General features: G+C 39.5%; 1 protein-coding gene across 1 annotated transcript; it reads left to right on the forward strand.

The window, feature by feature from the left end:
* The first annotated feature begins 226 nt into the window (after window positions 1-226).
* On the forward strand, window positions 227-16,458 carry IPO9 (importin 9). The gene is made up of 24 exons (XM_053456873.1): window positions 227-488; window positions 707-768; window positions 1,151-1,237; window positions 1,323-1,524; window positions 2,307-2,395; window positions 3,610-3,696; window positions 5,152-5,271; window positions 5,596-5,696; window positions 5,866-5,924; window positions 6,701-6,849; window positions 8,829-8,927; window positions 9,203-9,309; window positions 9,911-10,050; window positions 10,181-10,340; window positions 10,444-10,670; window positions 10,777-10,925; window positions 11,808-11,936; window positions 12,102-12,377; window positions 12,510-12,676; window positions 12,890-13,023; window positions 13,979-14,107; window positions 15,743-15,832; window positions 16,039-16,115; window positions 16,239-16,458. Exons 1-24 carry the CDS (start codon window positions 341-343, stop codon window positions 16,347-16,349), a joined length of 3,099 nt encoding a protein of 1,032 aa, XP_053312848.1. The 5' UTR covers window positions 227-340; the 3' UTR covers window positions 16,350-16,458.
* The last annotated feature ends 9,454 nt before the right edge of the window (window positions 16,459-25,912 follow it).

Raw genomic sequence — 25,912 nt, forward strand, 5'->3', positions numbered from 1 at the left:
GAGACACGAAACAACCGGTGGCAGACGGCTCCTAAAATGTAGTTACGGCCAATTTAATGTCGGTCCTACTGGACCACAACTGTTTAAATAAATCCGCCACCGCCAGACCGCCACAAGCACAGAGGATTTCACCCATAAGCCAATGCGACACTCACGCCCCTTTACCCATTCTGGAACTACGCTACTTGCGTAGGCACGCCCCCTCATCTTGCGTGCGACCCTTGGCGGGCGGTATTGGCGCTCAGGGTTGCTTCTTGTGCTGCTTTCTGTCAAGTGTCTAGTTTCCGGTCGGGAACTCGTGGTGTTTTTTTTTTTTTTTTGGAACCTGTCTGCCGGTGCTATGGCGCAGGTTAGCACTCCTGTTTTTCCAGCTGTTCAGGCAGGATTAAGGGAGGCCTTGTTGGAAACACTGAGTGGCATTCTGTCCCCAGGACATGAGGTGCGAGCGGCAGCAGAGGAACAGCTGAAAGTGTTAGAAGTGACAGAGGGTAAGCGACAAGGATCGGTATATCGGAGCTAGGTAAAGAATTCATTGAGAACTCATTTGTAGCTTTATCAATGAGCCCACATTACGTTACGTTGAGGCAAAGGCACTAATGCTGTCTGAGAGGAATGTGTTGTGGTGCCTATCTAGGCATTTTTGCTTTATCTCCCTTTCCTATTGTATTTCCTTTCCCTAACAACCATGATCCTTGTGATAACACAGATTTTGGGGTGCACCTGGCAGAGCTGACCGTTGACCCACAGGGTGCCCTAGCTATAAGACAGGTAAGCCCGGCTTCATTACTTAGTCTTTGGTTTGGGATGTATGTGGGTGCATTGTGTTACACGTGTGGCTTACAATCCTCGCTTTGAAATAGAAGGATGCTAAAGCATGTTTTTATACGGCAATTCTAGTAACGCAACCAAGCAGACTTGGGTGAACAGCATTTTAAGTAGTGGTCTTATCACCATAGCAACTAAGCCAAATTCTTCAGTCATGCCATTGGTTGTTTCATTGATAAGAACTCTTTCAGCCTTTACACCAGAATACCTATTTATACAAAACACCCACTAAGCATTAGTCGACAATTCTTAGTATGTATGAATGTCCGGATCAGCAGGCTACTTTTCATTGTCTTTTTTTTTTTTTTGTGCTTTTTGTCCCCAGCTGGCATCGGTAGTTTTAAAACAATATGTCGAAAATCACTGGTGCTCTCAGTCGGAGAGATTCAGATTACCAGAGACCACAGAAAGGGTATGTCATCTCTGGGATTGATATTTGAATGAGTTGGATAAGCACTCTAAATGTACTACATTTAAAAAAAAAATAATTTCTGCAGGCGAAAGCTGCCATTCGCCAGCTTCTTCCTCGTGGCTTGCGGGAGTCAATTAGCAAGGTACGTTCCAGTGTGGCATATGCTGTGTCTGCCATTGCCCACTGGGACTGGCCTGAAGCATGGCCAGGACTCTTCAATCTTCTTATGGAGATGCTGGTGAGCGGGGAAGTAAATGCCGTACACGGGGCAATGAGAGTTCTAACAGGTGAGTTTTGTTTAATGCTTTGTTCACCCACCAATGTTTGTTTTTGTGAAACACTTAGAATGTGCCTATAGAATGTGTACACATTTGGCATCATGGATGAATTTTATCCCATACTGTTCTTTTTGTTAGGAGGGTATTGCGATGGTCCGTCCTGATGTAGTTGGATGACGTTGTTCAATGTTTATAAAATTCTGTGGAGGCTGTTTTACACATCTTCAGCATGTTTTTCATGTCTCTGGAAGGGATCCCTCCTGCAACGTCGGCTGTCCCATTGTATTCTCCAAACAAATTGAGCTTTAACAAAAAAAAATCATCCTGCTGTCAGTATAGTGTTTGAAGATTTTACCGAATTTAAATCCACACAGAACTTTTTATTTTTATTTTATTTTGTGCAGGTTAGGATTCTCTACCTGTTAATTATCAGATTTACAACTCCATAGATGTATCCATGGTTTATTCCACATGTCATTTATCCAGATGGGAGCAGTGAAGCAAACCTGGATTGTCTCATGATATATGGAATATACGATGTTTGAGAATATACGATGTTTGAGGGTTACAAATTATGGTTCCTGCTAGGGGCTTAAGGAGAGTGGAGTGTATTATCTGGTACCTGAAGATAAGAAACAAGATGCACGCCTTTTTAAGTTGTGAGCTTTTTTTTAATATAGAAATGTAGATATGGCAAATAAGAAGATGTTTAGCTATGGAGTCTTAACTCATATTATTAAATATTAAATTCTTGTATTCTGATCTTGTTTTTTTTTTTTTTTTTTTGGAAGAATTTACAAGAGAAGTCACCGATACACAGATGCCTCTTGTTGCCCCTGTCATTCTTCCAGAGATGTATAAGATCTTTACCATGAATGAGGTATGTTACGTGTTAGATCCTCTTAAAGAAAGGCATTAGATAGATCTTAATAAAGATCTGTCACTTTCTCAAATCCTACATTTTCCAGTACACTAAATTTGTGTGTCTGTGTTCCTTGCCACTGGTCATGTCGCCCATTTGTAATGCTGCTCTCTGTGCTGCTTCAAGGCCCCTCTGAATTGCATCTTGATGAACCCGGTCTCCCTGAGGCAAGCTGTCCCTTACTTTTAACGCTTTAACGCATATGGAATGCACTTTTCATTAACTAGACCCAGGAAGACTAGGCATAATGTGTGGTGACAAATCCCCTTTTGCAAATAAAGTTTTTGTAGTGCAATGTTTGATTTTATATTAATTGCAGTTTGTAAGACACTTCAACTTCTTGCACAAAAGCTCACTTGCAATAGCACTAGAAAACTTGGGTATGACTTTCTGTGACACACTGCATAATATAAATGGATCACAATGCCCCAGCCTGCCAAAAGCTAATAGTACATTTACTCCGCAATTAAGTTAGATAGTACATCTTGTGGTAAAAGCTTGAAGGGGCGGTTTACTGTCCCTGACGGCCTCACCAAAGAATAATGCACATTAAAGTACTTTGTTAGTACAATTTTCAAAACTTGCTCTATAAAAAGTGCAGCTCCCCGTTTTTTCCATGGCTCGACGATTCTTGCCAATAAATGGTTGCACATAAGACGTCGTGTTAGAGTGACTGTGGGGAGATGTGTTGGGTCAAACACCTCTCCTGCAAGGAAAAAATCAGGGTGGCAGGGCAGGCTAAGGGACAAATGCATTGGGGATTCTGAAGCATTTGCAAGGGGGGCACCACATAAACCTCTCGGCTATCATATGCATTAAAGAGTGCTCCTTTAATATTACCAATATTGATTCCAGAAGTCCGTTCTGCATCACACTGATTGTGACAGGGAGAGGAATACAGATATATATATATATATATATATATATATATATATATATATATATATATATATATATATATATATATATATATATATATATATATATATATATATATATTAGTGTGTATATGTTCCTGAAAATAGTACAGCATTATAATGTTTAAGTGTCTTAAGCATTCATGGCAGCTGAGATATATTTATACACACAATCTTCCTTTATAGGCTCCCCCTTGGCGCTCGCCTGTTGAAAGCAGGCAAGTCTTAATGTATTTAACTGTTTTTGTTTTGCAGTTGTATGGAATTCGAACTCGTGCCCGTGCTGTGGAAATCTTTACTACTTGTGCTCATATGGTGTGCACCATGGAGGAACTGGAGAAGGTTAGTACTCCTTGACAGCAGAAACAAAAAACTTAAATTATTCTTATGTCACAGTTTTTATTACACATGTATTATAAATGTAAATATATGCAAATTAATATACAGTTCTTTACATATTGCTCTCCAGTGCCATTTAACCCCTTAAAGAATTTTGACGTGTCAATTGTTATGGGGATAAAGGTGTTTAGAAAGTGATTAACTAATACTTTTTATTCTCATTTGGTGTTGCTGTAAATGCCTCCATGCAGTCACATTCGCCATAATGAAGGGTAGTATGCCTTTCAAATATGGCGGTTCCTGATGTCGTAAATTTGCCCAGCCGCTGTTGCTGAATGCCTTCCACCAGCCTGATCACAAGTCTCATGTTAAAAGGCGTGCCTTTCTAAGCATGTCTTTTATATCATAAAGGGTCTGTCCAGACCATCCCAGGACCTCTGAGCTCCCCTAGCAGGCTGATTATAGGTACTGCCATCAGAAATGCAGCGCAATAGAGCATTGTATATAAAAACAGTTAATAAGAATACACCAGCGATGTCTCCATGACATTATCAGAGAAACAATCCAGTTACAAGAACATGTAAAATAAAGAAATAATTATTAAAATTAGACCAAAAACAAATGTAAAAATGCCTTATGCTGCCACAAATGTACATTAAAAAATAAAAACCCATAAGAATAAAAAAATAGTGTAGAATGTAAGGGGGTATTTTAAGCTCTTATAAAAGCAATACACTACTTGTATTTATTGCCCTATAACATTGCAAAAAACATAACATCGGGTATTTCTAAACTTAGGACAAATATTAGAATCTATTTAGCAGTCTTTTTCATTAGCTTTCTTAAATGAGTAAAAGAGTTTTCAAATAATATTTGTTTTCTAATTTCCTTATTTTGTTTTTGTAATACATTATCTATGATCAAAATGATATCTAAAGAAAGTACTTCTTGTCCCAGAAAAAAACAATATTAAACTGTGTGGGTACAGTAAATGAGAAGAAAAAAAAGTGCAGCTAAACACAAACTCACAAAAGGTACAAAAAAGGTCTGGTCAAGGGGTTTAAATAAAAAATCTTTGCTTTATACCTTCCTTGTTTAGAATGGTGTGTTCTGTTGAACGGGTTTTCTTTAGTGATACAGCTAACCGACGGGTACTTGTTTACGAATATTGTTCCCCCACCTTTAACTTGATTCCCAAAGATATGAATCTGTAGCTGAATTCAACAGTAAATGCAAAATGAGTAAATCATCTTGTGATCTTTTGTTCCGTTAACATAACATGACGGTTCTTGATCAGTACCAGCGAGTATCATCCATTCTGAATTGCTTCTGCCTATTCTTAAATGATATTTTCCTTATTCTTCTATGTCTGTACAATTAGAAAATAAATGTTGCATTCTGGTAATGTGTTTTTTGTCTTGGCCCTTATTGTATTTTGTTTTTGTTTATACCACCCAGGGTGTTGCACATGCTTTGATCTTCCCAGTGGTGCAGCAGTTCACAGATGCGTTTGTCCAAGCTCTACAGATGCCAGATGGCCCTACATCCGACAGTGGCCTGAAGATGGAAGTCCTCAAGGTATTTACAGACTGGGTGATGGCATACAGACTTTAAAACGTATTCGTTGTTGTGGATGCAGAATCTTCTGTTTCATTAACTTACTGGCGACTAATTCTTATTAGTAATTCTAATTTTTTGGGGTCGTCGTTTGAAGCCAAATTTTGCTTTGGTACACGTCAAATGTACACGTATACCTGCATTTTTTGGGTTTTGAGAGAATAAGTGTTATCATTATTGATCACACAGGGAATAAACCTATTGGGCCAGTTACAAATTACATTACTTATTTTAACAATAAAAAGCTGATAATTTAACAGTTCTTACCTCTGTTTTGTGTCGCAGGCGATCACTGCTCTGGTTAAGAATTTTCCAAAACAAATGGTATCCTCAATGCAGCAGATACTACCCATTGTATGGAACACGCTGACGGAGAGTGCATCTTTATATCCTTTTTTTTTTTTTAAAACCAAGGTCTCGCTAGAGATTCTGTATTTTAATTACTGTGTGATCCAGGAATATTTGGTAAATGCTGATAAATAATTACATTTTTATATTATAAAGAATTCGAATTGTGCTCCGTTGTATGGTTTTTCTTAGCTGTTTTGTCTCCACCTATGTGAGAACAGAAGTAAATGGCACAGAGGATTTGGAGGATCCTGTGGATTCTGATGGTGAGATCTATCTGTTCTATTAGCACCAACTGTAAAAATGCATTGCATAGTAAGTCATGGATGCTAGTTGTCATTTTGTCTTATATCTTTTTCTTCCGTTTCACCTAGTAAGTGGGAAGATCTGACAAGTTGCGCAGATAGATTAGGATGTCATTGCAAGTAGTTTGTCGCTTAATATCTCTGCTGCAAAGTGGCCTTTCAAATTTGCCCCATTCAGACTTGAGTCCTGAGTAGGAAAGCCAGAAAAAGACTTGCTAAATTATTCATTTATTTATATTGCAGTCTACGTAACAAATGTATGGATTAACCGTAAAACTTTTAGTACCGCTAACTACAGTGCTTATATGACTGGCCTAAATATCCCTTGCATAATAAAACGCAGTCATGGAGCCAGATACAGTTTAGTAGGGATATTTTGTTTTCTCCCGATTTGGCACAAAACACTGGGATTCAAACAGACTGCATTTGGCGATCTGTATTCACAGATCCACTGAAATTGTTTTCCACTAATAATGATCCTGCGTATTTCAAGCATTCCCATCCAGTGACCTAATTCTATGCAGTCATTACAAAAAATACATGGCTTTATAAAAAACTATTAGGGCCAGTTTTGTATCCAATAATAGCTCCTTCAAGGACTTGTTTTAAAAAGTAGAACCTCTCTCTTATGCCACTTTCAAAAGGGAAATGTAGACTAACAGGCTCCAGAAACAACTTGACGGGATGTAAATGTACATGTGGTAATAAAGGTTTTATGTGTATTTCTCTCAATACAGGAGAAGTATTGGGTTTTGAGAACCTGATATTTAGTATTTTTGAGTTTGTCCACACACTATTGGAAAACAAGTTTAAAGCCACCGTCAAGAAAGCGCTCCCTGAATTGATCTACTACATTATACTGTACATGCAGATCACAGATGAGCAGGTAAGAATGTAAAAATTAACCTTTAGCAAACAGTAGTTATGAATAATGCTTAATAGATCAGACTTGTGCAACCAGACCAAAAGCAATTGACACATTTTTTGTTTTCAAATTTCAATTTTTTTAATTTATTTTTTTTAAAACCCTGCAAGATAAATGTAAGCTTCACATAAATTCTTCCAATACAATTCAGTTTTAAGGTTTATCTGTAAAATACATTTTAGAACAGACATTTGCATCTTTTTGTTGATTTGTAATTCCAAATCATAGGTCATCTCTAAGCAATAATGTCCTAGTGGAAATAATCCCGACTCCCATCTGAGATGTAGTTATGGTTTAGGGCACAGAAAAATTACCCCTTGGTTCCTTTTTAATCTGTACATTTTAAATTTGCTCTCCAAATGCTCTTCCCCAAGGACCCATACACAAGATTTGCACTTTATCTGAGCACAATATACATGCAGAACATCTGCATGGGGCTGTACAGTGTCGGTGTGTGTATATATAAATTACACACACAGTTCAAAAGTTTGGGGTCACTTAGCTGTTGTCATGGAAAACAAAAGGTTTTTCTGATGATCACTTAACTTTTTAAATTGAAACTTGGATTAGCTAACACAACGTCCCATTGGAACACCGGGGTCACGGTTGCTAATGAAGATTTTCAGCTGTTTCCAGCTACAGTAATCATTTGCAACATTATGTTGTGTACGTTATATTTCTAAACCATTGAATGTCATTTTAATGACAGTTTACTTTGTTTCAAAAGCAAGGACATTTCCAAGTGACCCCAAACTTTTGAATGGTAGCATGTGTGTATACTATATTGACAAAAGTATTGGGACACATCTCTTAATTTTGTGTTTCAGACACATTGCCACAGGTGCAGTCTGCATTTACAGACATTTGCAAAAAAAATGGGTCGCATGAGTTCAGTGAATTCAAGCATGGTACTATGATAGGATGACATCTTTACAATAAGTTAGTTTCAAAAGTAGGTGAAAGTAGACCAAGTTTTTCCTTCAAAATGACAATAGTCTTTAGCATGCGTATGTCTTAACAATGAATTCAATGCATTGTTAAATTAACATGTATTTTATTTATTTTTACATATATATAGTAGAGGTTGTAGCCGTATTAGTTGAGTGGTGTCTATATCAAATAACAGATTAAATAAGTATCTTATTTAATAATACCCATTTCTTATCACAAGATACTTATTTCATCTGATTGATGTGTGTGTATACACACACACACACACACACATATCTACATCAATCAAATAGATGAAATAAGTATCTTGTGATTAAAAAAAATAGGTATTATCACAAGATATTTATTTCATCTGTTTGTTGATATTGACACCACTCGACTAATACGGCTACAACCTCTACTATATATGTATGTCACGGAGCTGGCTAGTCCGACCGACTACCTCCGCTTACATGTGCTCCCTTAGCCTGGGACAACACACTTTCCCCGGTTCTCCACTAGCCGAGACTCATTGTGTAGGGTAAAACCAAACGAAGACTGATTTATTTCTCACACACAGAGCTGGAAATATCCAGCAAAACACACATTAGCATAAAACAAGATATTGGGATACAAACCGCCCCCTTAATCTGCCTCCCAGAGACAACAGGGGCAGTAACGGGATTAACGATACAATGGGGGGAGACTGATTTATACAACATCAAACTGAAAGAATGGTGGCCACTCCCTGGTGGCAGATCCTGGCTGTCTGCTGGAGATAATCCCCTCAGCCAGTGATGAGATGATACTGCTGGGGGTAGCCACAGAAGTCTCTACAAACCCAGGGCCCATAGTCAATAGGGAGGAGGCTGGCAGTTATATATATATAATCTCATAAACTGCAATGATTAAGTTCTATTCCTATATGTCTGCAACAATTTTTCTTGTAAGGAATAAATAGGTGGATATTTATATACATTGTGTTTATTAACTTTTTTTCTATTTATTAGATAAAGGTCTGGACTGCAAATCCCCAGCAGTTTGTTGAGGATGAAGATGACGACACATTTTCGTACTCTGTCCGTATTGCAGCTTTGGATCTGCTCCTGGTATGTCAATGCCAAATGCCTTTCCCAGTACCTTCAAAGAAAAACAAATGTTTGCTTAGCTTTTTAATGGCGAAGCATTTACGTTGGGTGACACAGGTTGCTTGGAAGTGTTTTGGGAAGTTTAGATATTCTCAGCAGCTACATTCTTATATTTGGACATACATACTTTTTCATTTTGAAACTTTTTTTTTTTTTTTGCATTAATTATGGTAAGCAAAGTAGCTTGTTCTTGTTACAATTATTTGGACTTTTTATCACCTGCCAATTGTTTTTAGGCTGTTTCCAGTGAATTCCAAAATGAAAGCGCCGCTGCACTGGCTGCTGCAGCAACCCGCCACTTCCACGAGGCAGAGCAAAACAAGAGCCAGAACGGAGAACATTGGTAAATAAATTGGTAGACTGTCGCTCCGCTCTACCACTGTCAACCACTACACCAATACGCCTATACATTATAGTGTCCATGCTGCCCATTACAGCAAAGGCTACTAAAATGTACATTTTGCTTAATGGCAATTTAGACTACTCATTGAGTTCAAACATATCTGGGCTCCTTGGCCCTTTAATCTACATGGGAAAGTAGTCACAATCTCGTACTAACTTATTAATGTACAGGCCAATGTTTCAAAGATCTGTGCTATTTGAGTGGAATTGGGCAAAATGCACAAAGGTTTCTAAGATCGTGAACCAAACGCTTCTAAGGCCTCTGAACGACTTTCCTGCTGTAAAATTACTTCAAATGTAAATACTAGAAGTAGTTTGAGGAGATTGTTAGAAACAAGAGACTGACTATCCTGTTGGATCCTACTAAACATCATGCTGTGACTTGACCTTGATGGTCACCTTAGTCTTAATTGGTGTGTACTGTAGCTCTGACTTGATCACTGAAATATATTAATTTGGCCCTTGTATTAAATGGAGAACCAATTTTTTCCAGAATTGCTAGACTTTGCAGAATATGCTTAACCCAGCTGATCTCTATACAGGTGGAAGATACATGAAGCATGCATGCTGGCCCTAGGGTCTGTGAAGTCTGTGCTTACAGAGGGGGTGCAATCAGGACAAGTTCAGTTTGATATGTCTGGGTTCCTGACTGGTATCATACTCTCAGATCTCAACACATCAGGTGAGAGCTTTCCCAGATTACCTCGTGTCTATTCTATCATGTGTACGGAAGGAGTTACAGGGGTACGATGCGGTTTCTGTTTTGTCTTAAAGTAGTTGAATGGCGTGTCATTTTCTGTATCTCTCCTCAGTATCTCCTTTTCTGTTGGGCCGATCTCTCTGGGCTGCAAGTAGATTTACAGCAGCTATGTCACCCGAACTCATCCAGCAATTCCTTCAGGCCACTGTGAGTGGACTGCATGAGAACCAACCCCCTTCTGTGCGCATCTCTGCTGTCAGGGCCATTTGGGGGTAAGTACTTTCCCAATCTTTATCATCACGCTTCTGCTCCTGTCTCTTTTTTTTTTTTTTTTTTTTTTTTTTAACTGTTCTTAATTAAATTTCTGTTTGTCAGGTACTGCGATCAACTTAAAACGTCAGAGAGCACACATGTGCTGCAGCCCTACTTGCCAAGTATGGTGGATGGCCTCATAACACTCGCAGCCCAATTCACTTCTGAGGTGTTAAATTTAGTAATGGAGACTCTGTGTATCGTGTGCAGTGTAGATCCTCTCTTTACTGCTAAGGCAGAGCCCAAGATTTGTCCCTTCGCCATTGCCATCTTCCTCAAATACAGTAACGGTGAGAATGAGCGGGGTGGATAGATGTTTTCTGCAGAAAAATGGGAAAGTGATCGGGGGTAGTTTTCGTTGCTTTGTTTGTGACTTGCATTTTTCTGACATCTTAGATCCTGTAGTAGCCTCATTGGCTCAAGACATCTTTAAAGAGTTGGCCCAGATAGAGGGTTGCCAAACTGCAATGCAGATGAGGCTCATACCTACAGTGGTTAGCATCATGCAGGCCCCTTCTGACAAGATCCCAACAGGTCTGTGTGCGGTAAGTAACTGAAATGGCCGAAAAACGACATGCTGTAGATTCGATTCGAATAAATAGAATAATTTTAAACTCTTAAATGGCCTCTAGCGCACATACATACTTTTTTTTTACCCAGGCCTTAGTGGGATGCGTTTTTGAAGCCTAAGTGTTTCACAAAGCATTTTCTTTTGCATTATCTCCTGGTAGCAGGCTTCATGGTTGAACCATATGGACTTCTGTCTGTGCTAACTTTTAAGACAAAAACCCGCAATTAATGACAAAAGTGTAGCCACATGGTCCTAAAGTTTTTCAAAAATTGTCTATCTCCTTTTGTATCTATTCAAATTTAAATATAACAATTTTAGAGTCTTGCTAAAAAAAAAATCACTTCAAGTGTATAGTTATTGATCTTAAGGATTGGCAATTACCCATATCACAATACCCACATGTTGATCAGGAAAACCATCTGAAATTTCCCCTTTGAAGTGTTAGTCTTGTAAACATTTTTGTTGCAGCGATCTCGTACATGTGGCTCTACACTCCGAACACAGCTGATTAAAAAAAAAAAATGGTTTCCATTAATCCCTTCTATAAATTGTCACCCAACAAGTATATAAGCACATGTTTTGGAGTGCTGCTGAAATGACAAATGCCTGATGTGCAAAGCAAGCAGCAGTCCAGTGCTTAATATTTCACCAGGAGTTTTTAGAGAATTCAAAAAAACTTCTTTTTACTCTTAAAAATGGCTGATAAAATCAGTCATTTTATGTGTTCAACTGCTACATAGGTGCGTTCTCCTTCACAAGGCTAACTGCACACCTAGATGTCTGTTGGTTTAGTAAGGTAAAAAGGTTAATGCAAACATGTTCTTTTCATCACTGATTCATCGATGCTCTTCCCTAGACTGCCATTGACATTTTGACCACAGTTGTGAGAAACACAAAGCCGCCGCTGTCCGAATTACTCATTTGCCAAGCTTTCCCAGCTGTGGCTCAGTGTACTCTTCGCACAGATGACAACGCAATAATGCAGGTACGCTTTCATCTTCCTGAGCTTTCATTACCTGGAAATAGGCCAACAGATTTCTTTGCGTTGCACATCATAGTTGTAGGCAGATAATTTATGGCAAACTATGGTACTCCATATACTTTAGTAGTGCTACTTGCTTATCAGTGTGTACATGCATTCTGTGTTTAGAACGGCGGAGAGTGTTTGCGTGCTTATGTGTCAGTGGCGCTGGAACAGATTGCTCAATGGCGGGACGATCAGGGACATACAGGACTCTGGTATGTGATGCAAGTAGTTGGCCAACTGTTGGATCCTCGCACATCTGAATTCACTGCAGCCTTTGTTGGGCGTCTTGTGTCGACTCTCATAGCCAAGGCTGGTCGTGAGCTTGGGGACAATCTGGACCAGATACTGAGGGCCATCCTCAGCAAAATGCAGCAGGCAGAGACGCTCAGCGTCATGCAGGTGGGTGCTGGAAGTCAAGTTATGTTTGGTTAGTTAGAGATGGGAAAGCAAATAAGGTAGTATATATTTTTAGGTTTGCTTTTCTACAAAGTTTTTTTTTTTCTAATGGTTATTATTATGGTCTCTCCTCAGTCATTGATCATGGTGTTTGCACACCTTGCACATTCACAACTGGAGCCCTTACTTGACTTCCTTTGTAGCCTCCCTGGACCCACTGGGAAACCTGCCCTTGAGTTTGTAATGTCAGAGTGGATGGGGCGTCAGCACTTGTTCTATGGGCAATATGAAGGCAAAGTAAGGTGAGACATCTCCGTGAGGTTGGAAGAGAGAGGGTGAACTCATTTGAGGTTTTTGGGAATGGTTGGGTGGAGGTCATAGCTGGAATATATTTATAAATAGTGAAAAGCAACTGCCAATGACAATGTATGATTCACCCAAGGTCAATCATGTATTGAACAGATAAATTCCGATATGCTTGCATTTGGTAATGTGGTTCATTCTTACCCCACCAGCTCTGTGGCATTGTGTAAGATTCTGCAGTATGGGATCACAATGGATGACAAGAGGCTTCAAGATATAAAGGTGAAAGGGGACGAAATATTTAACATGGAGGAGGGAATCCGCACCAGGTCAAAATCTGCCAAAAGTAAGTACTCATTTCAGAATAAAAAAGGGATGAAATGATGTGTTTGTTTTAACTATTTTATTTTCTGTATACAGACGCATATTTTTTTTTTTTGATTGGAATGGACTGTAGCGTCAGCTCTATACCGGGAATGCTTAGTTATAAGATCTCCCCTGGTAATTAAAATAGTAGTGTTACCTGCTAACCCTTTATCTTTGTCTTGTATTATCGAGGTTAGGTGGTTACCGTCACCTGCATGTTTCAATCCTAGTGTCCGGAATAAAAGTACATATCAAAAGGTTTCTTTTAACCCTTTAATGGCTAGGGGTTTTAACACATATTTGAAGAAATTTAGTATTCAACATGCATAGGCTTTCATAATCTCGTCCAGGGAAGAATTTTAAATTGAGTAACTTCTAAAACATTAACCCAGCCTGAAAAACAAAAGGACACACACCTGGTAGAATTTATAAATTAATTTAGTCATGCTAATAGGTAAGGCAACAGATTGCCCTTAAAAAGTATCTTCTTTCAGCATCACTGAAATGCATGGCTTAGTGCAGGGATGGGCAGATCCAGTCCGTGAGGAATTGTGTATTTTCATTATTTATTATTTGTTAAACATGTCTGTTCACTCTGGGATATGCTAAATTGTGGTATGTTTGCAGTCCTAGAGGTCTGGAGTAGTGCACCATTGGTTTGGTGAATAAAAGCTCTCCACTGGGTGGCACTGTTGAACTTGCAGTAAAGCATTAAATTGGTTCATAAGGCTTATACTACAGTGTATTTTACAAAAATCATGCAATATTGCACCATACATCAATTGACATATAATAAATATTTTAAGTTTATTTTACAAAATGTAATACAGGTTCTTTTTTTAGTGGTTGATCTGAATAATTAGACATGGCTTAATATGGCTATGAATGTGCTGTTTGTGCTCTCCTCTCTTGAGTGTTTTCTGTTTAATTTTTAGATCCAGAATGTTGGACCACTATACCTCTTCTTATTAAGATTTACAAGCTAATAATTAACGAGTTGTCTAGTATTATGGAAGCAAACGTCTCCCGCAATACGGAGGAGGAGTGGGTTCAGGGTAATGGGGGTAAGTATTACAGCTACAACAATAGGTGAATAACAATACCGAGAGTGTTAATTGTAGGTTTTTAAAGAGGGGACTTCCTCACATGGTCAGGCAGGTCTGAGGGTCTCGGGGGGGGGACAATGCTTTGTGTGGCACCCCCAGGCAAGATTGATTGAGAAGACTCTGGGTTGATGTAGGGTAGGCTTGCAGAGGATCGATCCATTATGTCACTATCGTATGTAAATGTTGCAAGGTTATATGACTGTAAACCATGGCTTTTAGTTGTTGTCTGGCTCTGGACTATTTAGAACTTTGTTTTTTCTTATTTTTTTTCTAATACTTAGTACTTTTCTTCCTTTTCCTGAAAAAAATCTCATACCTTTTTATCCTGAAGCTTTTGGGCATAACAGGATCCAAAATAAAAGATTTGCTCTGCCTGCCTTAAAGCTTTTTCAGAATCCTCCATAAACAGACATTTCTGAGTTTATGGCATGGCTGAAATCAAATCTTCAACAAACATTTACAGATATTCACCACAATGTTCAGCCCTCGCAATTAAGCGTGTGTCCAGTTAAACGTAAATATGTAGAGTTGTCTGATTCTGATAACGTCTTGTTTTAAGAGGTGAAGAAGGGACAAGATACAGAAGATTTAGCTGTATTTGTTATGGGGTATACTTTTAAATTAAGGCTGTTACATTTCCTATCCCACGACAACTTCTGGGTTCTTCCCCAGTCTGTGGACAATCTAGAAAATGCAGAAGCTTCTCTCAGATCTCACAAGACTAAAACCTATGGCATGGCTTATGCACCATGAGATTTCCGAGGATTTGATTGGGATTCTACTTCATTATAGAAGCTCCTCTACTTCTGTCATCTAGAATAGTTTGGGGAGCATATTCTAGATGGTGCTGTACCTCTTTCTCCTCTAAAAGCTCCAGTAACTCATATTTTGGAGTTTTACAGCAAGGTTTACAAGGTGGTCTCACCAAGAGGTAAACCTCTGCTATCAGGTCCATTTCTTTTTTTGGGATCTGACACAAGAGCCTTTAGTGAAACGTTTAACCAAGGCTATTGTTGATCTCTTTATTTTTTCATAACTCGTTACCTTCTTGGGACCTGAATCTGGTGGTACAAAAGTTGTTCTCCCTTTTACACTTCTAGAAGGTTGCTCTCTCAAGCTACTTACCCAAAAGGTCTCCTTCCTGCTAAACGAGTAGGAGGACTTTAGGCTTTGTCATGCAAAGGCCCATATCTTATTTTCCACCAAGACAAAGTTGTTCTGAGAACATTATCAAGTTTAGAACCAAGGTTGCTTCTATCAATATCCATCAGGAGATCGTTCTTTCCACCTTCTGTCCGAATCCTGTTCCACTTTTGGTAGTAGTGTTTTAGTCCTTAGACCTGAGATGTTGTCTTCTGATCTACCTGGATACATCTGCCAGTTTCTGTAGATTGGATAACCCTTTCAATGGCCTCTTTTTCAAGATGCATTAAAGATCAAACTGTCTTATGTGCTGGTCTTCCTACTCCAGATCCTGCCCTGCCCAAAGGTTTCAGGATAAAAAAAACCCTTTGGTATGCCACAGCTGGTGGTAATAAAATGTTATATTTTCTGTCTGCCATTTTATTTATATAATCCATGGTTTCATTACAGATAACACCAACGATATGTGGGAGGATGATGACGATGATGAAGGTTTAGCAGGGCAGCTGCTGTCTGATATCCTTTCCAGCAATAAATATGGTAAAGAAATTTCTAATGCTAATGAATCATTTGGCGGTTTAGATCAGATAGTTGACTGTATTGCAATAAAACAAGTTAATACTCTGTTGTCTACAATACCAGTGTGTAAATCTAAGTTTGTTTGCTTCCATTGGAAATGCATGATATTAACTATTAGCCACACAGCTGTATCCTTTCAAAATCTTTTATCGTTCTGCCTCTTTAAGATGATGACTACTATGAAGATGATGAAGAAGATGACCCTGATGTCTTGAAGGATCCTCTCTACCAGATTGATTTGCAGGTGAGGATTCTAAAGTGGTTAGGCATATAGAAATCTTTTTCACTTCTACATTTCATATTTGCAAAAAAAATTTCTTCATAAAGCTGCTCACGTTTTTGCACTGTTTTTGTTTTCTGTTTTTAGAATTATTTGACAGAGTTTCTGCAGCAGTTTGCTCAACAGTCGTGCTTCTCTGCATTCTCTCAGCATCTTAATGACCATGAACGGCGCATCCTCCAGTCAATCGGGATATGAAGCTGCATACTTATCTAAAACTATTTAAATCCCTGTTAAAAACATGCGGCCCAAACATGTGACCTGTATCATCAGCCTGTTTGTGGGCTCTTCTGAGACACCTTGCAGGAGCCGGCGACCGTGGGTTCTAATATCTTTTCACCGCCGATGGAACCCAATGCATTGCTCCTAGCGTCGGACTCATGATCGCCGAGTGTGTAGCACTGGTTCGTGAAATATCTCCACTAAGCTAGCATGATGGGACATTGCCGACGGCTCTTTTTAAAAGTATTACGCATTTTTGCAGTGTAGACCTAAGTCCGTTTCTGATTTTCCTTTCAACCGACACCAACCCTTAAAGACGTCCGTATAAAAGCTAATGCCTGGACGTTACTCTTAGCTTGTGTCTGTTGTCACTTACATTTACCATACCAGCCACGTTAAAAGTAAACAGTGCCTTGTAAAATTCATAGACCAAGTTTAACCCCCAGATATGGTAAAGATATTGTGTTGTGTAACAGATGCAAACTTCATCAGAGTCCTTCTGGTGGGTCATTCAATTCCGCATCCAATGGACTGTTGGTTCTGTTGCCTCATGGATAAACGATGTATATGGGGAGGAGACAAGTGATGTGGAGGTGTACATCCTGCATGTGCATAATAGCCATTTTACACTGTAATTATTTTGAGGACCTAAGTTTACTGTAGAACTGAAATGGAAGAGTAATGAATTGGATGATCAAAAAAATCTTCGTTTGAAACTACTGCCAAAGATTTGGACTTCACCTTAAACCTCTCTTAAACAAGAACAATTAAGTATTTGTTTTCTTTTTTAATAGCTTCTTTCAAGAAGCCTCTCTCAAACAATCACAGTTCGGAATAACTTGATATTTCGTTCAAAACCTTTTTTGATGCTGGTTCAAGATCTGATGCATTACCGAGAGAACCACCGCAGATGTTACGGACATAAATTGGGTCAATGCTATATTTTGTCTGGCACTATTGTATTCTCTACCATGAAAAAGGCACATGGATACTTTTGATCGATATTGTACTTAGAGCCCCCCACAATAAACATTATTTTAGAATGTGTATCCCAAAGTGGAAGTCTAACACACTCAAGTGAAAACTTGGTTTATTGTAGCAAATAAAATAACTTAAAAATGTTGGTGTTAAAGTTATTTCTTTATTGTTGTGGATTTCAGAAGAACATAATTTACTCACTTTTATTTAACTGTATGGATGGAGAAATATAAGATGGGGGAGTTTTAAGCCACATATTAAGTTGTGTATTTCTTTCGTAAGGGTGTCTGTTTAACCCCTTAAGGACAATGGGTCCCTAAACCCATTGAAAACAATGCATTTTTTTGGCTTTGTCATTAAGTGGTTAAATTGATACAAAGTGTGCAAATGATCATTGTACATTTGTTTGGTTTTTAACCAGGGGTTGGAATGACCGATATCCCCTTTGCTAGCGTGGCGCTTAAACAGGTTGTTTACATTGTAAGGTCTGAAGCAAAATTAAATAGTTAAGAAAAACCTTTTTACCCTCATCAAACATTTTAATTGCTAATATTGAATAAAAAGTCGTTTTTCAAGAATTGCAGGGTTTTTTTAAGTTTCAGTTTTTGCATAATGGTTTGGTTTTTTTTGGGGGTGGGGATAAAAGCCAATATTTCACTAAAAGTGGGACTTCACTTAGCACCTTTTTGTGGTGGATATTTTTGGCTAATCTGTTTATATTTTACTATGAATTCAACTCCTTCGCAGTTCCTAGGAAGATACATAGACAAGCTTAGTAAGCTTAAAACACCCAATACATTAAATCTACCTGCACCTACCTACAGTTTTTGCAAAGTACTGTGGTAATCTGGGTATGAATTTTACCAGATGTCAGTGCAAGTAAATTACTATCTGAATGTTTTTGTTTTTCTTTTAGATTTAATATACTGTGCATCAGTCTTCTAATATTCCTAACTAGTTTTTGATCCCTGCTGCCTGCTTAAAGCAGACCAGTGGGACAGTGACCGGTAATTATGACTATCCTTAAGATGGGAAGCTTGGAAGGTCTGCAGAAATAGTATATGCAGTCCACTGAACCCTCAACTTTGGAATATTCTGTAAATAGAGTTTTTATGGCCTGGCACTTAGTCCTACAGGCTTAGGTCTGGTGCTCAATCCGTTGTGATGTTGACGACCACAGTGGATGTTAGAAGAGTTGCTCATACAATTCCTAAATATCCCTGCACATATCGGTTTTTATATTTTCAAAGTCTACTTACCTAATGAAATAGGGCCAGCTCAGTCCTTCACACTGGAGAAATCAGAGAAGGTTGGAGCTTCAACAGTGTGTGTTTAGAGTAGTTTGTACATGTTTCTTCGTTAATAACAAATTAGGTACTTCTACAAATGCAGCCCTTTTTAAAATTCATATGGCGACCCAATGTTTTGTTTCTTCAGCATATTTCTTTCTAATCAATGCAGTATCCTACGATTTAACACCCCCTACAAATTATTACAAATAGATTTTTAGCTATGGGTCTGTAATATTACAGATATAGTGGAACATTTTCATCTGATAAAGGATGTTCCCACCACTGAATCTCCGAGGTTCAATGTATGATGTAAAGTAATAAAAGGTGGTCATGCCACAATGGAAACTAGACTCTCCAATCCTCATATTCAGAGGCTACACTCCCTAAAAGGATATGCAACCTCCAAAGGAAGGGCGGGGGGGAACAAAAAACAACTCTTTGGGGGATCCAGCTCATCTGTGCCCATTTTTAGTACCAAAACCATATCAGAAATTCTTAAATCATAAGTCACATGCACAAGTACAATAAGAATGATATGATAGCCAAAAAGTGACAAAGTGCCTCAACCCTTAGGCTGGCATCTTATTTTTTTGGGGGGGGGGTGGGTAGCAGAATTTACCTATTATGGTTAGTAATCCTGTATTATAGTTTTATTTCTTCCTCTGAATCCACCTGGGAGTTTTCACTTTTACAATGTAAGAAACATATTTTCATATACATTCCTTATTGGTTTAAGTGTTTGTTAAATGTGTACTTTAGAAATGTTGATTTGAATATTGAGTAATTCTACTTTTTACCAAATTTTCTCACATTATGGCTGTGTACGAATTATAGTCTATCTCTGAAACCATAATTAAAATCCCTGGACAAGTATACTCTATACATACCGTATTGACTCGGATATAGGCCGCCCCCGTATATAGGCCGCACCCTAAAAGTTTGGTGCTTTTTTAAAGAAAAAGTTTTTATCTTTAAAAAAGCACCAAAAAACATGCTGCCACTCTGCCCCCTCCCCCGAGATATGCTGCCACTGTCCTCCCTCCCCGAGATATGCTACCACTGTCCTCCCTCCCCGAGATATGCTACCACTGTCCTCCTCTGCCCCCCCCCGACTTACCGGAGCAGACTCCCGGGTGTCTTGCGGGGCCGGCGGGGGACATCTACGCAATACAACTTCCGGTGCCCCCCGTGGGAAGTGCTGGCAGGGGAGGCTGTCTGAGCGTATCGGGGAGTAGGATGCAGGTCCCCTGCACCGCTGCGGGGGATCTGTATCCTAACCCCGCTGCCTGCCCGGCGCCCGGGACATGTTTGACACACAGGGCCGGCCTTTGGGGTGTGCGACCTGTGCGACCGCACAGGGCGCCACACTCCAGGGGGCGCCGCCGCGGGGTCCGCTGCCTCCAGTAGCGTACCTAGCGGGGGGGGCGGTCCGCACCGGGTGCCGCTCATCAGGGGGGCATCCGGCACCCCTCCAGAGACGGACAGTAATGTCCGCCGCTGGAGGAGCAGGCTCGCAAGGGAGCGGTATCGGAGGTCTTTGACAGACCTCCGGCTCCCTTGAGTGATTTTAAGCCGGTTCAAGGATCTCCCTTGAACCCGGCATAAAATCGCTCAAGGGAGCCGGAGGTCTGTTAAAGACCTCCGATATCGCTCCCTTGTGATCCGCGCGGCAACAGCTGCTGTGCGCCGGTCAGCTCCCGGCGCACAGCACTGAAGCCGCGCCCACCGCTGTCCGTGCCCTCTGACCCGGAAGAAGACAGAGAGGACAGAAGAACTGAAGAAGAGGAGCGAAGAGGAGGAAAAGAAGCTGTAAGGAGAAAAGAGGAAAGGTAGGAAAGCATTCAGTGAAAGTGAGAGTGGATTGGTATGTGTGGATTAGTATATGTGTGCATGAGTATATGTGTGGATTGGTGTATATGTGTGGATTGGTATATATGTGTGTGGATTGGTATATATGTGTGTGGATTGGTATATATGTGTGGATTTGTATATGTGTGGATTTGTATATGTGTGGATTTGTATATGTGTGGATTGGTATATGTGTGGATTAGTGTATATGTGTGGATTGGTGTATATGTGTGGATTGGTGTATATGTGTGGATTGGTGTATATGTGTGGATTGGTATATATGTGTGGATTGGTATATACGTGTGGATTGGTATATACGTGTGGATTGGTATATATGTGTGGATTGGTATATATGTGTGGATTGGTATATACGTGTGGATTGGTATATATGTGTGGATTGGTATATATGTGTGTGGATTGGTATATACGTGTGGATTGGTATATATGTGTGTGGATTGGTATATATGTGTGGATTGGTATATATGTGTGGATTTGCATATGTGTGGATTAGTGTACGTGTGGATTGGTATACGTGTGGATTGGTATACGTGTGGATTAGTATGTGTTGATTAGTATGTGTGGATTGGTATGTGTGTGGATTGGTATATATGTGTGGATTAGTGTATATGTGTGGATTGGTATGTGTGTGGATTGGTATACGTGTGGATTGGTATACGTGTGGATTGGTATACGTGTGGATCGGTATACGTGTGGATTGGTATACGTGTGGATTGGTGTATGTGTGGATTGGTATATGTGTGGATTAATATATGTGTGGATTGGTAAGTGTGTGAGAGTGATGGGTGTTATGCTGTACCATTTCCAATGTCTTTTTCATGATCTAATTATGCTCTAAAAGTACATCATAACTCCCATCACTCTGTTCCATACAGTGGCAGAGCTGGGAGGCAGAGGCCTTGCACCCCCACCGCAGGACTCCTGAAAGGTAAGTGAACTTCAAAGAGAGAAAGGCTAGATAGTTAGGAGGGGGTAGATAGGGAGAAGGGAGTGAGGCAGGGGAAAGGGGGTAGATAGGGAGAAGAGAGTGAGGCAGGGGAAAGGGGTAGATAGGGAGAAGGGAGTGAGAAGGGGTAGATAGGGCAGGAGGGAGTGAGAAGGGGTAGATAGGGCAATCATACTCCTATCATGCCAAGTCTGCGAGTACATCCTGGAATCTGGGTATGCCTGGGCATGATAGGAATGTGATTGCTGTTAATCATATATATATATATATATATATATATATATATATATATAATATTGTTATTTAATTGTTTTGTCCTATTTTGGTGTGTTACTTACTTTAAATAAAAGTGTTAGATTTCTTTATGGTGTGGGGGGGTCATATTCGGTTTTGGCCAGGTAAATGCTGCACTTTCGGTTTCAGTCCAGAATTCGTTTCGGTGCATCCCTAAGCCAGACAATGAAGTGGTAGGCCTACACCACATCAATGTTTGGCGTAGTATATAGTGATTGGGGTTTTGTTACAAGTTTTTATTCCTTTCTTTTTTTAGGATGGGGGGGCGCCAGAGGAGTAGTCCGCACAGGGAGCCAGAACACCTAAGGCCGGCTCTGTTGACACATATTCGGGGCGCTAGACCCCGAATATAGGCCGCACCCCCACTTTAAAGACTTAAAGTGGGGGAAAAAAGTGCGGCCTATATTCGAGCCAATACGGTATATGCCCAAAAGTACATGGAAACCTTCTTGTTGAGCATCTCATTGTAACATTACTAGAGAGTCAGGGGCTTAGATGTAATGTAAGGACATTTTCATTTACTGAGAGAGTGGCAAATAAATGGAACAGGAGCGGTAGAGGCAGATACACTAAGGAGATTTAAGCATATGGATTAAGGAAAAAGCTATCCTGAAAAGACCGTGGTACAATTAAGGTCTTTACATTGGCAAAACGGGCAGACTAGACGGTTCTTATCTGCCATGAAATTGAAAGTTTATATATATATATATGTGTGTGTGTGTATATGTATGTGTAAATATATATGTGTATATATATATATATATATATATATATACACACACACACTTTACACATTTTCTTTTAGCTGGGCTTTCAGCTCTTATGGTGGTAGTCAGAAAAGGTTTGGGGACTCAATAATTACCGTGTTTCCTCATGTATAAGATGCTCCCATGTATAAGACGCACCTTCATTTTGGGGCACGAAATTTTTAAAAAAAGTATTATCATAAAATTCATACTCATCAGCCTCATCACTCCCATCCAATAACTGCCCCTAAATTAAACCTAAAGACCCCATTAACCATAACTGTCCCTAAATTAACCCTAAATGCCTCATTAACCATAACTGCCCCTAAATTAACCCCCACCTCCCCTAACTTTCAGCAGCCCAAATATTCATTTTTTACTTAATACTTATATATGTGTGTAATACTATACAATACTTACTTTGGTAGTAGTGAAGGCATAGTATACAGTATTAACAAAAACCAAAAAAAAAGGATGACTTGATACTAGACTAAGTTGCTTTGCGTCCCATTTGTGTCATCAGGAGGCTAAATAGGACAATCCTAATTGTTTTACCAACCCATCAAAATGTTTTTTGGAAAAGTTGCAACCACAAAAAGTGTGATTTTATTTAAATTTTCTTACAATATGGCTGCCTTGTGATATCCATCATATGGTAAATACTATAAACAGATTTTTAGAATATATTGAAGAAAAGACCAACCTACTCTTTCTAACTGCAGAAAAAAATATTCTTTGCAAGCTTACATTAAGGTTCATTTTGCTTGATGTGTTCATGCATAAATGGGTTAAAAAATGCTCGAGAGACTACCCATGAAAGTATTTTGACAATGTTCCCAAAAATATTAATGTTTGCAGTTTTGTGCACCAACGTTCCAAAAAAGACAAACAAAATAGTTTAAGGGCAGTAAGCAAAATTAATTAAGTAACAGAATGTTTTAGCTATGTAAAAAGGCTGGTAAAGTTGGATTTATTTATAATAAAAAATAGATGTCTATGATGGATATGATAACTTGGTACAAACATAGTTAAGGTCATTATAAACAACTCTCTGGCGAAAGTTCATATACAGGGCTGCTCAGAGTACTTGACATAAAATCTCCTTCAGTTAAAAAAGTGAAAAAGATAGATATAATAGAGCACCTTTTAAAACCTGATCTGTTCATTTCAATCAAAGGTATTTAAGGTCATCTTTCCCTTTCTTCCTAGCTTAAGGTAAACCATGCATTCTATTACATGATACTATGGTACAAATGCAAGAGGAAACACTTTCCCTGTTTTTTCAAAGTATATGGTTAAACAGATAAAATTAACAAACACCTTTGTAAAGCCCCCTTAAAATTATTGTCATGTAACAACCTCCACACACGTGCTAAATAAGGCTTTTGAGCCTTTACTCTTAGTATCCTTCACTAGCGCTGTCAGCCAGCCAGAGTCCACTCACTGCAGAAGTTCTAGCTTTAGGTTGGGTGTTAGCTAGAGAAAGATGGGCTGACAGCTTATAACCTAGCAAAGCAAAACAAAACAATAATAAACTGTTAATTATCAGTCACTGGACACAAACAGGGCAGCAAACAAAGGCAAAATAAAGAGGAGAAATACATAATATAAAAGCACCACTTCCCTAAACAGGCAGGTGGGACTAATTGGGTTGTCATCAGGCAGAAGAAGGTTGGTATACTGAAGATCCAAGAGAAAAAGAAGACCAGATGACTATACTGGGAGCAAACAGGCATGTGTGAACAGGAGCAGCATTGAGCATTGGGTTCTTCAGGCTTAGAAGACCAGGCAGTACATAACAGTCTGGTCTTTTCTCCGGTAACCTTGTTACGATCGCTTGGAGCTCATAGGATGCTATATCTGCGTGGGATACAAGAAACAGGGTGCTAGGGAACTAGATGTTGAAGTTGTGACCATACCGCACTTAAGCGAACTAAGCATCTACACTTTTAGGAATGGTCCTGTAACCTGCACAGTTTGTTCTCCTAGCAGTCAGTGTAGACTGTTTCCATGATTTAGGATGTTTATGGGTATTGTAAGCAGGGCCGGCCGAAGACTTAACGCCGCCTGGGGCGAAGTTTAAAATTTGAGCTCCTTCTGCCAAAATGGGATTTGTTATGTCAGGCACTAATATTGGACAAGAAGGCCTGGCTTGCAACCATACATCCCACTTTATTCCAAAGGTGTTCAGTGAGATTAAGGTCCTGGTTCTGTGGATGCTACTTGAGTTCCTCCATACCAAAATGTCAAACCATGTCTTTACAATGCTTGCTTTGTGCATAGTCATGCTGGAAAAGAAAAGAGTCTTCCCCAAACTGGCACAATGTTGCAAGCATACAGCTGTCTAAAGTGACTTTGTATGCTGTACTATTCACCAGAACTAAAAGACCTAGCCCAAACCCTGAGAAACAGTTACCCCTTATCCACCAAACTTTACAGCAGGCACTACACATTCCTCAAGGTAGTGCTCTCCTGGCATCCCCAAACCCGGATTTGTCCATCAGACTACCAGATAGTTTAATTTGATTCATCACTGCAGAGAACACATATTCACTGCTCTAGAGTCCAGTGCTGGTGTGCTTTGAACCACTCTAGCCAATGCTTGGCATTATGCATAGTGGTCTTCGGCTTGGCCGCTGCTTGGCCATGGAAACCCATTTCATGAAGCTCCCAAAGCATGTTGCTGACGTTGCTTCCAGAGTATCCCCGCTGTGTGAGTGTGCGTGGTTTATAGCTTAGTGGCTTCCACTTAACAATCATAGCACTTAAAGTAGATTGAGCCAGATCTAACATGGAAGAAATTTCAATCAGAGCCATAATTAAAGTCACAGTGCTTTCCAGTACAACCCATTATACCGCAATGTTTGTCTATGGAGATGGCATGCCTACGATGGGCATGGGTGAAACCCCTAAATTCAGTAATTAGGAGGGAGACCCATCTAGTTTTTTCATATAGTGTACCTTGTCCCTTACTGGTGAACAATAGTAATATTTATTGATTTGTATAACGTCTTTATATTTCGCAACACTGTACAATGAGTGAACAGGACATAACAACTAAGTAGTGCACCACGTAACAATTTGCAACCCTGCATTATGCATAAGCAAACTTTTATCTCAAGTTATCTCTTGTAGAGTTCTAATAGCGGAATATATTTTTCGATCAGTGCAGGGGTCAATTGTTCCTGCATACTGACAAGCTGAACAATAGATCAACTGCTAGTAATGTATGTTGTAACAGCAGCACGTCTTAGGAAGTTGTTTCCCTGATGTCAGGATCGCAGGATGAAAGGGCAGATTTTAAGGGTCACACATTCCAGAGGTGACTCCTTTCTATGTAACACTGCTGTGATCCTATCATACCAATTGGTGTTTTCGCTCCCAGGAGGCATAAAGGTTAGACCCAAGGATCATAAC

This window comes from Spea bombifrons, chromosome 2 (assembly GCF_027358695.1).
Source record: "Spea bombifrons isolate aSpeBom1 chromosome 2, aSpeBom1.2.pri, whole genome shotgun sequence".
Lineage (NCBI taxonomy): Eukaryota > Metazoa > Chordata > Amphibia > Anura > Pelobatidae > Spea > Spea bombifrons.

What these genes read in the sequence shown, in the direction of transcription:
- IPO9 (XM_053456873.1), top strand. Translation starts at nt 341, where the DNA reads ATGGCGCAGGTTAGCACTCCTGTTTTTCCAGCTGTTCAGGCAGGATTA. An exon ending in CTGACGGAGAGTGCATCTTT is followed by an intron (nt 5,697 to 5,865) that starts ATATCCTTTTTT and finishes TTTTGTCTCCAC; the next exon opens with CTATGTGAGAACAGAAGTAA. An exon ending in CTCAGATCTCAACACATCAG is followed by an intron (nt 10,051 to 10,180) that starts GTGAGAGCTTTC and finishes ATCTCTCCTCAG; the next exon opens with TATCTCCTTTTCTGTTGGGC.